The sequence below is a fragment of the Furipterus horrens genome, unplaced genomic scaffold (assembly GCF_987537825.1).
Source record: "Furipterus horrens unplaced genomic scaffold, mFurHor1.1.pri manual_scaffold_13, whole genome shotgun sequence".
Taxonomy (NCBI): domain Eukaryota; kingdom Metazoa; phylum Chordata; class Mammalia; order Chiroptera; family Furipteridae; genus Furipterus; species Furipterus horrens.
This window is the reverse complement of record NW_028327183.1, coordinates 53,667,229-53,681,263: the sequence shown is the minus strand read 5'-3', so window position 1 is coordinate 53,681,263 and position 14,035 is coordinate 53,667,229. Positions and strand designations below refer to the sequence as shown.

Sequence of the window (14,035 nt, the reverse complement as noted above, 5' to 3'; positions counted from 1 at the left end):
ATGGCTGCTTCTCAGGTAAACGATGTGTCCTGGGTCAGCAGCTATGTTTGCTTTTCTTCCAAACATCAGTGGTTTAGAACCTGCAACCTGTATTTCTCTGCTTCTAATGTTGTGGCCTGGTGAGATTTTTTTGTCTACTTATTTTTTTCCTTTCTTTTGATTGTCACAGTCAGCAGTTTACATACTTCTCCCCTTTGTCCCAGAGCCTTCTCTGTGTTCCCTTTATCCCATCTCCTGAAGGCCATAAAGAATTGCCACCTTGAATTAATGACTTTTCACTACTGAAAACATCCCCTGTCTGACAGATGTACCTGGGAAGGTATCTATGTCAGCATCCCTGTTGGGATGGGCTCAGAGGCTCATGTATCAGTGAAAAGTGAAATGTAGGTTTTATGTCCACGTGGCTGCAGCATGAGCTCTGTAGAGCAGGGGTAGAAAATGCTCATTTTACTGGTCAGTATGGTTCAGCAAGTTCTGACAAAGAAGAGTAGATTGAAGTGAGCAGCTCATTAGTTTGGTACAAAACCCCTGCTATTTAAATGAACTACAGTATTGTGTTCCACACATTGGAGTCACGTGTGTTTTGACATTTGCAAAATTAGTTTATTTGTGAACATTTTCACATAATGATATTTTTACTTTTCAAATATTTTAAAAGATTAAAAAAATATTTTAGTAAGAGGAAGGGAGGGAGAAGAAGGAGATATACATTGATGTGCGACAGAAACATGGATAGTTTGCATCCTGCACGTCCCCAACCAGAGACCTGGCCCACACACCTGGCCTGTGCTCTGAAGGGTACTCGAACCAAAGACATTTGGGTTTGCAGGCAAAGGCTTAATCTACTGAGCCACACCAACCAAGGCAATGATTTCTTTTCTTACCTATTTTTATTTTCAGTAATGTCACAGCAGTTATTACAAGTCCTTCTATGTGCCTCAGTCACCTGATAGCCTCTGTTCCAGTCCAGCTGATTTTCATTTGGCTGATGTGGTGTCATCATCACCAATAGTCAATAGTTTCCCTCCATCACTAACAAAGGTCTAGGTGGGAATTATTGAGGGATTTGAAAGAAAAAAAAAAAAGCATTTCATCTGGAAGTCCTCCCCTTTTTAGTTTTAGTTTGCTTTGGAAAATGAAGATCCTACTTTTACTTCATAGAGATCATTGGCTTTTGATATGGAGGATTTAATCAATCAGGTCTTATTCCTGTAAATTTTCTTTATATTCCACACTCGTGTAATAGACATACTTTACATTATCACTTCCTGTGTTGTCACAAAGTTGACAAGTGTCATATTAATGTATGTTGCAGTCTGTTAAATTTCTAAGATGTAACTCTCCACTTATGATACACCAAAATTTTAAAAGAAATAAAAGACTAATGAACACTAGCTTCATTTTATTTTTTATCACTTCATGCATTCCTCTTTCATTGTTTTCCTAAAACAGAAAGTATCATTCACTAGTAGATTTATGAGATTTACAGAATCACAAAATAATCTTAATTTCATTGACATAAAAATTTTGTTTTCTGTCACTTTTCATTGGGGGGGGTGAGTAGGAAATGGGTTTATGGAAGGGAAAAGGGAGAAGGGGAGAGGGGAGAGGCAACTCCCAGGCTGACTCAAGGGCCCATAGGAGCAAAGGGAATGGGGAGCAAGGGCACAGGGACTCCCGGTCCTCGACGCAGGCTCACAGGAGTCCCTGTACCTACTTTTGATATGTGTATTTATTATGTGCATAAAATGTTAACACTTGAGCTATTTAAGTGTTCTTATTCTCTTAAAATGTTCTCATTCTCAGTTAAAGAAAACCTTGATGAATGTCCTTGAGGTCTCTTTATGTCTACTTGCCTTTGTTTTTTTGAAATATTTTAGATCAAGTTTGGAGTAAATATCAGTCTATGTTTTACTCTGTGTTTCAGAACATATTCTTATAGGAGTAAGAATGTTGTTCTAAGATTACTTTCACTAAGTTTTCAAATAATATTGTGGCTCACATCTCTTATTCCTTGAGAAGTTAAATATTGTAAAAGTCTTTTAACACAAAATCACACATGTATTATTTTCTGTTTTTCATTTGTGCTATCCAGAGGTATGGCAGGTGCACCAGAGACAATGATGTCACTAGTAAAGTGTGAGCTTGTTAAAGATGTGGAAACACAGGCCACATCCCCCGAACTTCTGAATCAGAATCTACATTTTTAAAAATCTGCAATTCTGTGTTGTCTGAATTAAAAGTGAGAAAGGACTTACACTTCCAGCTCACCATGCCTTTCCTGCTGAGAAATATACACAATTTATCATGAATGATAGGAAGACAACACTGAACAATCCATATGGCTATGTCTGTCCCTTCATTTAAAAGGTTTTTTCCTGAAAAGTCTCTCCAGTGGACTGTGGATATGAGTCACTCATTTCTCAGTGTTAGAAAGTACATTAGAGAACATTACTGGGTCAGAATGATCTTACTGGATGAGCCAGTGTAGTCTCCTAGGTCCAAGCCACTTCTAACAGTTTTCACGTTGGGTTTCATTGTTAACCCTTGGTGCCCCTTGATAAATGTGTCTTATATTTCAGGGACCTTTTACGTTCAGGGACGTGTCAGTAGATTTCTCTCAGGAGGAGTGGGAATGCCTGGACCCAGCTCAGCAGAAATTGCAGGTGGATGTGATATTGGAGAACTACAGGAACCTGGTTTCTGTGGGTGAGGGTGAGTTCTTCTATTAGTTTAACATCTTTTGGGAGAGCCTTCAGATTCTTATTCTCAGGATGGAAATTGGAGATTGTTATTATTCTACCAGTCTTCTTACCTGAGCACTAACTGGATTGTAAATGAGAGAATCTCTATCAAAACTAACACTTCTTTTATAAACGGGTCGTGTTTACCCTGAGGCAGTCCTGGTCACTATTGTGGAGCAAATGAACGAGCGCTGGGATGTTGGCAGGAAAAAGACAATATTTGCCCACTGAGGTAGGTGGGAATGGGACAGCGGATGACACAGGTAAGAGACCCAAAGGTCACAGAGGACACCAGACATAAAGTGTGATTTGGGAAGCTGTACTTCAGGGCAAAGGAGTTTGAAAAGTCCAGGTTGATTTCTGTTGCTGTCATAGAGGGCCAGCTGGTCTAAACATGTCCCTTGCTCCTACATCATCTTGGAACTCTGGTTCTACTCCATTGACCTATGTCATCCTATTAGCACTTGGGGCCAAAGTCCTCTCCTCCCTTTCTCCAGTGAGGGTCACTGTGATCTGACTCCCCTTCCATTGAGTTGGGGACCTGGGAAGATGTGTGCATGTCGCTGAGAAACTGTAAATTAACCCTTTTTTAAGTAAATTTTATTGATTGTGCTGTTACAGTTGTCCCAGTTTTTCTTCCTTTGTTCCCATCTTCCTGGTACCCTCTTTCTCTCCAAAAATCCCAGGCCCCTAAGTTCATGTCTTTGGGTCATGCAGGTAAGTTCTTTGGCTTCAACCTTTACTATGTTATTCTTAACTTCCCCCTGTCTATTTTGTATCTACCAATTATGCTTTATAATCCCTGCATCATTTTCCCATTTCTCCCCCTTTCACCTCCCAGCTGATAACCCGCCAAATGATTCCCATACCTATGACTCTGCTCCAGTTCTGTTTGTCTGCTTAGTTTGTTTTTGTTTTTATTTTTTAGATTTTGTTGTTGATAGTTGTGTTTGTTGTCATTTTAATGTTCATAGTTTTGATCATCTTTTTCTTAAATAAGCCCCTTTAACATTTCATATAATAAGGACTTGGTGCTGATGAACTCCTTTAGCTTCACCTTGTCTGGGAAGCACTTTCTCTGGCCCTCCATTCTAAATGAAAGCTCTGCTGGATAGAGTAATCTTGGTTGTACACCCTTGCTTTTCATTACTTTGACTATTCCTTGCCAGTGCCTTCTTGCCTGCAAAGCTTCTTGTGAGAAATCAGCTGATAGTCTTATAGGAACCCCTTTGTATGTTACTCTCTTCTTTTGCTGCTTTTAAGATTCTGTTTATCTTGAACCTTTGCCATTTTAATTATGATGTGTCTTGGTGTGATCCTCTTTTGGGTATAGCTTGTTTGGTACTCTCTGTACCTCCTGATCTTGTATGTCTATTTCCTTAACAAAATTTGGGAAGTTTTCCTTCATTATTTTTTGACATTAGTTTCAATTTCATGTTCCTCCTCTTCTCCTTCTGGCCCCACTTATGATTCTGATGTTGGTATGTTTGAAGTTGTCCCAGAGGTTCCTTATGTTCCAAATCGTTGATTTGAACCCCAGTTTCCTTCCCTTCACCATTGGTTTGTGTGGATTTTCCTTTGTTTCACTTAGCTTAGTCTTCACTTCTTCCCTTCTGCATTTGCCATACTCAAGCATATCTGTCAAGTCTGTGAGCCTCATTATCACCAGCGTTTTGAACTCTTCATCTGTTAGGCAGGCTATCTCCTCTTTGCTTATTTCTCCCACTGGAACCTTGATCCAGTCTCTCTTTGGGGCCATACTTCTCTGTCTCTTCATCTTGACAGGCTCCTGTGTTTGTTTACCTGTGTGTCTCAGGTAGAGCCTGGGCACCTGTTACGTCATAAGGGGTGGGGCCTTAGTTATTCATCAGTACAGGGCGACCCATTTCACTATGTTGTCTTGCTGTATGTGGGGGAGGGATCTTAGAGGGATCAATGCCGCTTGCTCAACACTCGCCCCTTTTCCAGGCACTCCTTCCTCTTCCCCTATGGGACTCGTTCCCTTCCAGCTGTTGCCCTGGCCATCGACCCTGGAGTGGGTGGTTCTGTGAACATTCTAGGACTGTCGGGGCCTCTAAACAAGTGGACTCTGCTGAGAGACCAGTAGTTTCTTTCTCTGCCCTCACCCGCAAGGGTTTTCACAGTCAGAAGTAATGAGGCTTTATTTTCCCCAGCGCTGGAACAGTGAGCTGCATGGTCCGTTCTGGTGCTGGGAGCACTCCGCAGGTGTCCCTCCCAACTTTTTAAAACATGTGACCATGCTTTCTGCTGGCCTGTGTCTGCTGTCACTGTTGCTGATGCCCCTGCCACAGTGTTTCCTCTCAATTCTGGCTCCACCCCTCCTACCTGTCTTAATGAATATTTCTTCTTTATATCTTTGTTGAACTTCCATGCAGCTCGGTTTTCTGGAACTTCTAGTTGTCTCTAGTATTTATTTATTTATTTAATGGTTTATTTTATTGATTATGTTATTACAGTATTTCCAATTCTTTCCCCTTTGCTCCCCTCTTCCCAGTACTCCGCTTCCCTCCAGCAATCCCAACCCCCTTAGTTGATGTCCATGGGTTGTGCATATAAGTTATTTGGTTTCACCTTTTCCTATATTATTCTTAACTCCCCCCTGTTTATTTTAACCAATCAATTATGATTCTTAATCCCTGCACCATATCCCCATTTCTCCGCCTCCCCCCTCGCAGCTGATAACCCTCCAAATGATCCCCATACCTACGATTCTGTTCCTATTCTGGATCCCTTAGTTGGATATTGTTTTTATTTTTTAGATTCAGTTGTTGATAGTTGTGAGTTTGTTGTCATTTTAGTGTTCATAGTTTTGATCTTCTTTTTTTTAAGTCCCTTGGACATTTCATATAATAATGGCTAGGTGATGATGAACTCCTTTAGCTTCACCTTGTCTGAGAAGCACTTCATCTCCCCTTCCATTCCAAATGATAGCTTTGCTGGATAGAGGAATACTGGTTGCAGGTTGCCTTTCATCACATGGAATACTGCTTGCCAGTCCCTTCCTGCCTGCAAAGTGTCCCCTGAGAAATCAGCTGGTAATCCTATAGGCACCTCGCTGTAGACAACTCTCTGCCTCTCTCTTGCTGCCCCCAGGACTCTGTCTTTATATTTCACTTTTGGCATCTCAGTCATGATGCATCCTGGTGTGGTCCCCTCTGGGTCCAGCTCGCCCGGGACCCTTCGTGCTTCCCAGACCTGTATGTCCATCTCCCTCACAAAATTTGGGAAGTTTTCCATATTTTTTTCAATTCTTGCTTACTCATTCTGCACTGGTTGACTGCTTTTTTCTTCGTTATGTTCCAAATCATTGATTTGAACCCCGATTTCCTTCCCTTCAGCATTGGCTTTGTGTGGATTTTTCTTCATTTCACTTAATATAGCTTTCATTTCCTATCTTATGTGTTTGCCATAGTCAAGCATATCTGACAAGCCTGTGAGCATCTTTATCACCAGTGTTTTTAATTCTGCGTCTGTTAGATTGTCTGTCTCCACATCTGTTAGGTTGGCTATCTCCTCGTCGCTTAGTTCTCCCAGTGGAACCTTGATCCATTCCCCTTTTAGGCCCTACTTCTCTGTGTCCACATTCTGACAGGCTCCTGTGTTTGTTTGCCTCCACGTTCCAGGTAGAGCTGTCACTCTTGTTATGTTGTAAGGGGCGGAGCCTTAGGGATTCCTCAGTACAGGGCGACCTGTTTCACCACGTTGTGGCGCTATATATGGGGAAGGGGTCCGAGGTGGAACAATGCCGTCTGCCCAACACTCGCCCCTTTTCCAGGCACCTCTCCCAATTCTGCACTGGACTGGCGCCTCTCTACTGCTGTCCTGGCCTTCATTCCCAGAGGGGGTGGGTCTGCGGACGTTCTAGGACTGTGGAGGTCCTTTAAGCAAGCAGACTCTGCTGAGAGACCGGCAGTTTCTGCCTCCAGCCCAGCCCCCACTGGTCTGCACAGTCAGAAGCAATGAGGCTTGATTTTCCCCAGTGGTGGGACCGAGAGCTGCGAGATCCTATGAGGAGCTGGAAACGCTCCCCAGGTGTCCCTCCCGACTTTTTAAAATGTGTGACTGTGCTTTATGTCAGCCTGCTGCTGCCGCCATCACCACACTGCGTCCTCTCCGCCCCTCCTACCTGTCTGGATGAGTATTTCTTCTTTATATCTTTGTTTTCTGGACTTCCATGTAGTTTGATTTTCTAGAACTTCTGACTTTCTAGTTTTGAGGTAGTTGTATTTCATAGTTGTGGAGGGAGATGCAGCGTGTCTGTACGCCTCTATCTTGGTTGGAAATTCTATATTTAATTTTTTATCGCAGATTTTGCAGTACTGTATATGTATGTTGTTAAAGTTACATAGGTTTAAGAGTGTAAAATTAATGTAATGTTCCTACTTCGCGTGTTGGGGGGTGTTCTAGAAAGTTATAGCCGCAAAAAGTGAGGGAATGCTGTTCTGTCACACTTTGATCTTTCTCTCCCCTCTTTATCCCTTTCTTCCCCTTTCTCTAAAAATAAGTAGATAAAATCTAAAAATAGAAAATAATTATGAAAACACTGATAAAGTATATGCTTTGCACCCTTGTGTATTTGCCCTAATTTTCCACAGTTTTTATAGTTTCTGTAATCCCAGTGTCTATATTTACTTGGTTTAGTTTTTCTTTTGATGGTGTAAAAAAAAAAATCTCATCAGGTCTTATTCTTACATTTTTTTATATACTTGATATTGGTCTTCAGTCCTACAGTTTCTATGGTCTTTGATCAATCACTCAATTCCTTTTTTTTAATGCACCATGCATTCAATGTGTATTAACGTGTCTTTAGCACTCTGCCATGCAAAACAGAAAAACGTATTTCAAAACAGCGATAAAAAGCAAGATAATTAAACCCATTGTACCCTCCATCTGTTCAGAATAGAAACTGGGAATTTTGGGGAGTTTTGTTATAATACTGCCATTGCGTGCCAGGGGATGTGAGCGGTATGGTTGCCAAGTGTAAGCACCTGTCTGTTTCTTTTATTTAACGTTGAATCATTGTATCTTTCTTGGTCTTGCTTTGAACATTTAACATTTTGAAGATATAATATATTCACACTACCCTCAGAGAGATGCAAATAAAAACTACAATGAGATAGCACTTCACACCGGTCAAAATGGCAATAATCAACAATCACCAAGTGCTGGCGCGGATGTGAAAAAAGAGGTCCTTAGTGCACTGTTGGTGGGAATGCAGGCAGGTGTAACCACTGTGGAAACAATATCAGTTTTCTCAAAGACCTAAAAATGGAAGTGTCTTTTGATCCAGTGATTCCACTGCTAGGATTGTACCCAAAGAGTCTTGAAACACCAATTCAAAAGAACCTCTGCACCCCTGTGTTCATAGCAGCACTACTCATAATAGCCAAGTGCTGGAAACAGCCTAAGTGTCCTTCAGTAGATGAGTAGATCAAAAAACTGTGGTACATTTACAGAATGGAATACTACAGAGAAGAAAAAAAGAAAAGGAACTCCTACCTTTTGCAATAACATGTATGGAACTGCAGAGTATTACGCTTACAAAATAAGCTAAGCGACGAAATACCATTGATCTCACCTAATACAGAAACCTAATGAACAAAACTAACAAATGAGCAAAAAAGAACCAGAGGCATAGAAACAAGGAGCAGACTGACAGTGGTCAGAGGGGGGGAGGTGGTGAGAACAGGGGAAGAAGGGGAAGTGTATATTCCAAGAACTAGTATAAATGACCCATGGACGTGGACATCAGGGTGGGGAATGACTGTGAGAGACAGGGTAAGTGGACTGGGTGGTAGAGAGAAATGAGGGGGAAATAGGACTAGAGTAATAGAGGGAAAAAAGAAATATTCAATAATTGTATAACTTCAATGGACATTGACCTGAGTGTCATATGTGTGAAGCTTTATTTTGTGTCTTTCAGCTATGTCATCTGAAGACAACCAGGCCTTGTTGCAAAAGCCAAAAATAGAAGATTTATTCTCTAGAATAATACTGGTAAGATATGAAAGGTGTGCCTTTGATAATGTAGTGTAAGGCTGATAAGAAAGTATGTCAGAAGAAAGCAGAAGTTAAAATGGACTGAACCTACCGAAGATTCATAATAAAATTCTTGTTACCTAAAAAGGTGAAAAATAAAACATATTTGACGAAACTCCGACTTTAAGGCAGTGACATTTGCAGATCAACAAATTCCCAAATGGGAAGCCTGATAACATTATCTAAGTATATATCCTTCTAGAAGCTTTCTGAAAATCTATGAACTCTCATAATTCATGGTGGATATGATATTTCAGTTGTCGTAAAATGAAGACTGTGATTCAACTTTCAATCTACAATATGTATATCTAGTGAAATCAAATGCCCATGTGAAATTTAAATTAATCATTTGGCTACCCTTTATTAAGGAATTATTATACTTCATTGAGAAATAATGTTTTATTTTACTCCAATATATAAAATAGTATGAACTTGGGAGCGATTTTTGATGCACTCAGCATGGTTTAATAGGTACCACAGAATAGTTAATTGGGAATAATGTACATGTTTAATGAAATTAAAAGTGACATAAAGGCCTTTTCTATCTTCAAGGATTACCAGCATACATGGAATGAAGACGGAAGTTATCAATGCACTGAAAATTGGAATACTGTTAACCACCAATCAAATTATAATAAATGTAAGACTACTCATCTTCCAGAGAACCACTGTGAAGGTGAAGAACTCTTTGACCAAATGTCCAATCACAATACACCTCATGTTATTCCTGTTGTGGAGAAGACAAACAAACGACGTAAATGTGTCACAAGTTTTAAGCAATCTTCAAGTAGTACTGAAGAAAATAATATTGCTATTGGGAATGAAGTTTACAAAAGTTTTGCGTGTGGTAAACTCATCAGTAAAATATTTAGTGTAAATGGAGTTCAGAAAATCTGTACAGGAGAAATGCATAAATGTAAGGAATATGAGAATACATCTAATTGGCTTTCATGTCATAGTTTAGATCATAAGATATATACTGGACATAAGCCTCATATGTGCAGAGAATGTGGCAAAGTGTTTTATTAGATCTCAACCCTTATTATTCATCAGAAAATTCATACTGGAGAGAAGCCTTATAAATGTAGTGAATGTGGTAAAGCCTTCAGGAGGTCCTCTAACCTTACTCAACATCAGAAAATTCATACTGGAGAGAAGCCCTATGAATGTAGAGAATGTGGTAAAGCTTTTAGGGAGTCCTCAAAGCTTACTGAACATCAGAGAATTCATACTGGAGAGAAGCCTTATAAATGCAGACAATGTGAAAAAGCCTTTAGCCGCTTCTCAACACTTATAAATCATCAGAAAATTCTTACTGGAGAGAAGCCCTATAAATGTAGAGAATGTGGTAAAGCTTTTTTCTGGTGTTCAGTTCTTAGAAACCATCAGAAAATTCATACTGGAGAGAAGCCTTATAAGTGTAGAGAATGTGGTAAAGCCTTTCGGTGGTCCTCAAAGCTTAGTGAACATCAGAGAATTCATTCTGGAGAGAAGCCTTATAAATGTAAAGAATGTGGTAAAGCCTTTAGGGGGTCCTCAAAGCTTAGTGAACATCAGAGAATTCATACTGGAGAGAACCCTTATAAATGCAGAGAATTTGGTAAATCCTTTCGCTGGTCATCAGTGCTGAGACTCCATCAGAAAATTCATACTGGAGAGAAATCGTATAAATGTAGAGAATGTGGTAAAGCTTTCTTCGGGTCATCATTTCTTAGAAACCATCAGAAAATTCATACTGGAGAGAAACCTTATAAATGTAGAGAATGTGGTAAAGCCTTTAGGCAGTCCTCAAAGCTTAGTGAACATCAGAGAATTCATTCTGGAGAGAAGCCTTATAAATGTAGGGAATGTGGTAAAGCCTTTAGGAAGTCCTCAAAGCTTAGCGAACATCAGAGAATTCATACTGGAGAGAAGCCTTATGAATGTGTAGAATGTGGTAAAGCCTTTAGGGTGTCCTCAAAGCTTACTCGGCATCAGAGAATTCATACTTGAGAGAAACCTTATAAATATGGACAGTGTGGTAATCCTTTTTGCCCATCCTCAATGCTTAATCAACAGCGGAAATAGCGGAAATTTATATTGCAGAGAAGCTTCACTGGAGTATAAAATCTGGCAAAGTCTCCTGGGATTTCTGAAACCTTATTCAACTTGAGAGAATTCATTTACATGGTAAAAAGCCATGCAAATGTAGGAAATGTGGCCAAGCCTTTATGTGGTCCTCAGCCCTTACCATCAATGTCATCTTACTTTTAGAGCTTTTATTCGCTCCTGAATACTTAAAGGCCCATCAAGTCGTTCATACTGTTGAGAATCCATATAAATATATTGTAAAAGCGCAATGTTCAAATCAGCAGAACTGTCTTATTCAACATGAGAGTATTCATTTTGGAAAGAAAACTGCTTAAATGTAAAGAATGTGGCAAAGCTTTTAATCTGTCCTCAAAATTTCATCAACATTGGATTATTGATGCTGGAGGGAAACAAAAAATGTAAAGAATTTAAATAAAATCTATAACTATTTTCAATCTCCATTCAACATCAGACAATTTATATTGAAGAGATGTCCTGAAATGTAACAAATTTGGTAAAGTTTTCAATCTTCGTTCATCCTCCACAGAAATGTGAAGAAAAAAGTTATGTCATGCAACTGTAAATTTTAAAATGCAGTGGTAGCCATACTTATGTTAAATAAATGAAAGAATTTAAAACAGGCTATAAAAAGAAAGAAGATATGTCATAATCACTAAGGGATAAATTTAACCAGAGGATATAATCCCTGTAAATATTATTGCACCCAACATAGGTGCACCAGATTAGAGTAACGAAATACTGATGAACATAAAATGAGAGACTGACATCTTTAATTTGGATGTCTTGTTTTTGGTTATGAGTTGTAAGAACTTGTCAAATATTGTGGATGGACACAAGATCTGTGACTTACAATTATTTTCTCCCTTTGATAGACTATATTTTCTTCTGTGATACTGTCCTTCATTACACAGCATTAATTGTGACAAAGACTGATTTATCTTATTTCATCTTTCTCTTTTGTTGTATTGGTGTTATTCTAAATATCTCCCTGCAGATCGAAGGTCATGAACATTTAACCCTTGTGTTTATCTAAGACACCCCTATCCTTACTTCTTACATTGAACTCCCATATAGTGATAGCTTCTATGTCTTGGCTAAATGATAACCATTTTTATTTAAGACACCTACTGAATCTGCCCTGGCTGGTGTGGCTCAGTTAGTTGAGTGGTGGCCTGTGAACTGAAAGGTTGCTAGTTCTATTCCCAGTGAAGGCATGGGTAGCGGGCCAAGTCCCAGATTAGGTTGTGTGAGGCTACAGATGGATGTTTCTCTGGCACATTGGCATAACTCACCCTCTCTCCCTCCCCTGCTCTCTAAAAAGATAAATAAAATCTATAAAAAATAAAAGAAAATACCTCTGAATGCAAGTGCTAAATAACCACCTGAGCTTTTGTGAACTCGATGTGCAGTGATTACAAAGTGGTTAGTGTTAAAGAGGTGAGAATTATAAACATTTCATTCATGTGTTACTATTTTATTGAATTTTTTGGGGTAACATTTGTTAATAAAATGATGTAGGTTTCAGGGGTACAATTCTATATTACATCCTCTGCATGTTGTATTGTGTGTTCACCATCCAAAGTCAAGTGTACTTCCATGAACATTTTTCTTGACCCTTTCCTACTTGCCTCTTCCCCACTTTCCCTCTGAAAATCACCATTATGTGTTTTGTGTCTGTGAGAGGTTTCTTTTCTGCCAGATTTCTTATGTACATTTCAAACCAATAAGTGTAATAGAAACCAGTATTTAGTTTTTAACTCTGAGTTGTCCATTGTATGAAGAATTATTAACATTTTTGAATCAGAAAAGCTCTGATTTTTTTTCTCTTTAAATGCATTTATGAAATCCAACAGCATATTTCTTGCATCACTCTTCTTTTCTAGAGATTCTTGGGCATTTTTTACACATTGGTACATCACTACATATATACTTAACCCCCCTTTCTATAGCGCTTCTAGGACATCCCAATATACCCCTAAACAAACCATACTAACCAGCCCTGCTGATGGTACACAGCCTACTCCCCGTCTCTAATTCAGGACCGAATAGACACCCCTTCCCAGAAGGATCCTGTCAAAGGAGCGTGTTTCTAAGTTCTGTGCCACTGCCATATGCAGAGACGTGGTAAGAATGCTTATTTCCTGATGTGAACAATAAAAACAGAGTAGCACTACGTTTCACATTTTCAATAGAATTTGTTATACCATTAATTTTTTAAAAGATTTTCCTTTTTTTAGAGAGAGAAGGGAAATGAGGGAGAGCGAGGAGAGAAATGTCATGATGTGAGAAAGCCTACCACACATTGAAGTTCCTCTCTCTGTCTTCCTCGCACCTCTAAAAATAAGTAAAATCTTTAAAAATAATTTTAATAAGAAATCTGCAAGTTAATATTTACTATTCTCTGCTGTAGAGCTGCTGAAGGTGGTCTTGGCAGGTGTGGGATCAATCACAAACTAAATGTACATGCTACAGAAATATCTAAAAGGTTATTTCCAATAAAGGTCATCTTTCTCTTTTCCTTAGGAGTTTTAAAACTTTTAAAATGTTTTTTACCGTAATATTTTAGTGAGGTTTTATTATTTTAAATAAATAATATACTCAACTACTTTGAAACTTTGGAAGGTAAATTGCTCTTGAGCAAAAATACAAAACAATGATTCCGCATCCATCTCTACCTCATTTCACAGGAACGAGCTCACTTAATCTGAACTCTGCTCACTGCACACGGTCTTGCCATTTCTCTATAGATGAAATCTTCCACAAGGAAACATACTGCAGCATAGATGTGAGTACCAGATATAACAAAAATTATTGTCTTTAGAGAGGGAGATAAACTTACTGGATACTTGATAATTTAATTTAGTTAAGGCTTTCATTACAGAGAATCGTCGTCGTCGGCAGCCGTCCATCTCGAGAGACGAAGGTGTAGCTTCCTAAGAGTCTATCTGCACCACCGAGAATGGCTGTGCAGTCCGACTTGGGAGTGACACGCTATCTGTCTCCTCCCGTGTTAAATCGACATCTTGCGATGACGCTGGAGTGTCCTCTCCAGTGAAGCTGAAGCTACAGAGCCTGGGCAGGGTGATATGGAGGGTCTCCTGTTGCCCATGCAGCAGACCCCACCTCTCTTCGCAGCTGAA

General features: G+C 39.4%; 1 protein-coding gene across 1 annotated transcript; it reads left to right on the top strand.

Moving 5' to 3' along the window:
* On the top strand, window positions 1–10,796 carry LOC149995343 (uncharacterized). The gene is given in 4 exon segments (XM_090259469.1): window positions 1–15; window positions 2,583–2,709; window positions 8,689–8,762; window positions 9,366–10,796. Coding segments are annotated over 4 exon segments (1,647 nt in total).
* The last annotated feature ends 3,239 nt before the right edge of the window (window positions 10,797–14,035 follow it).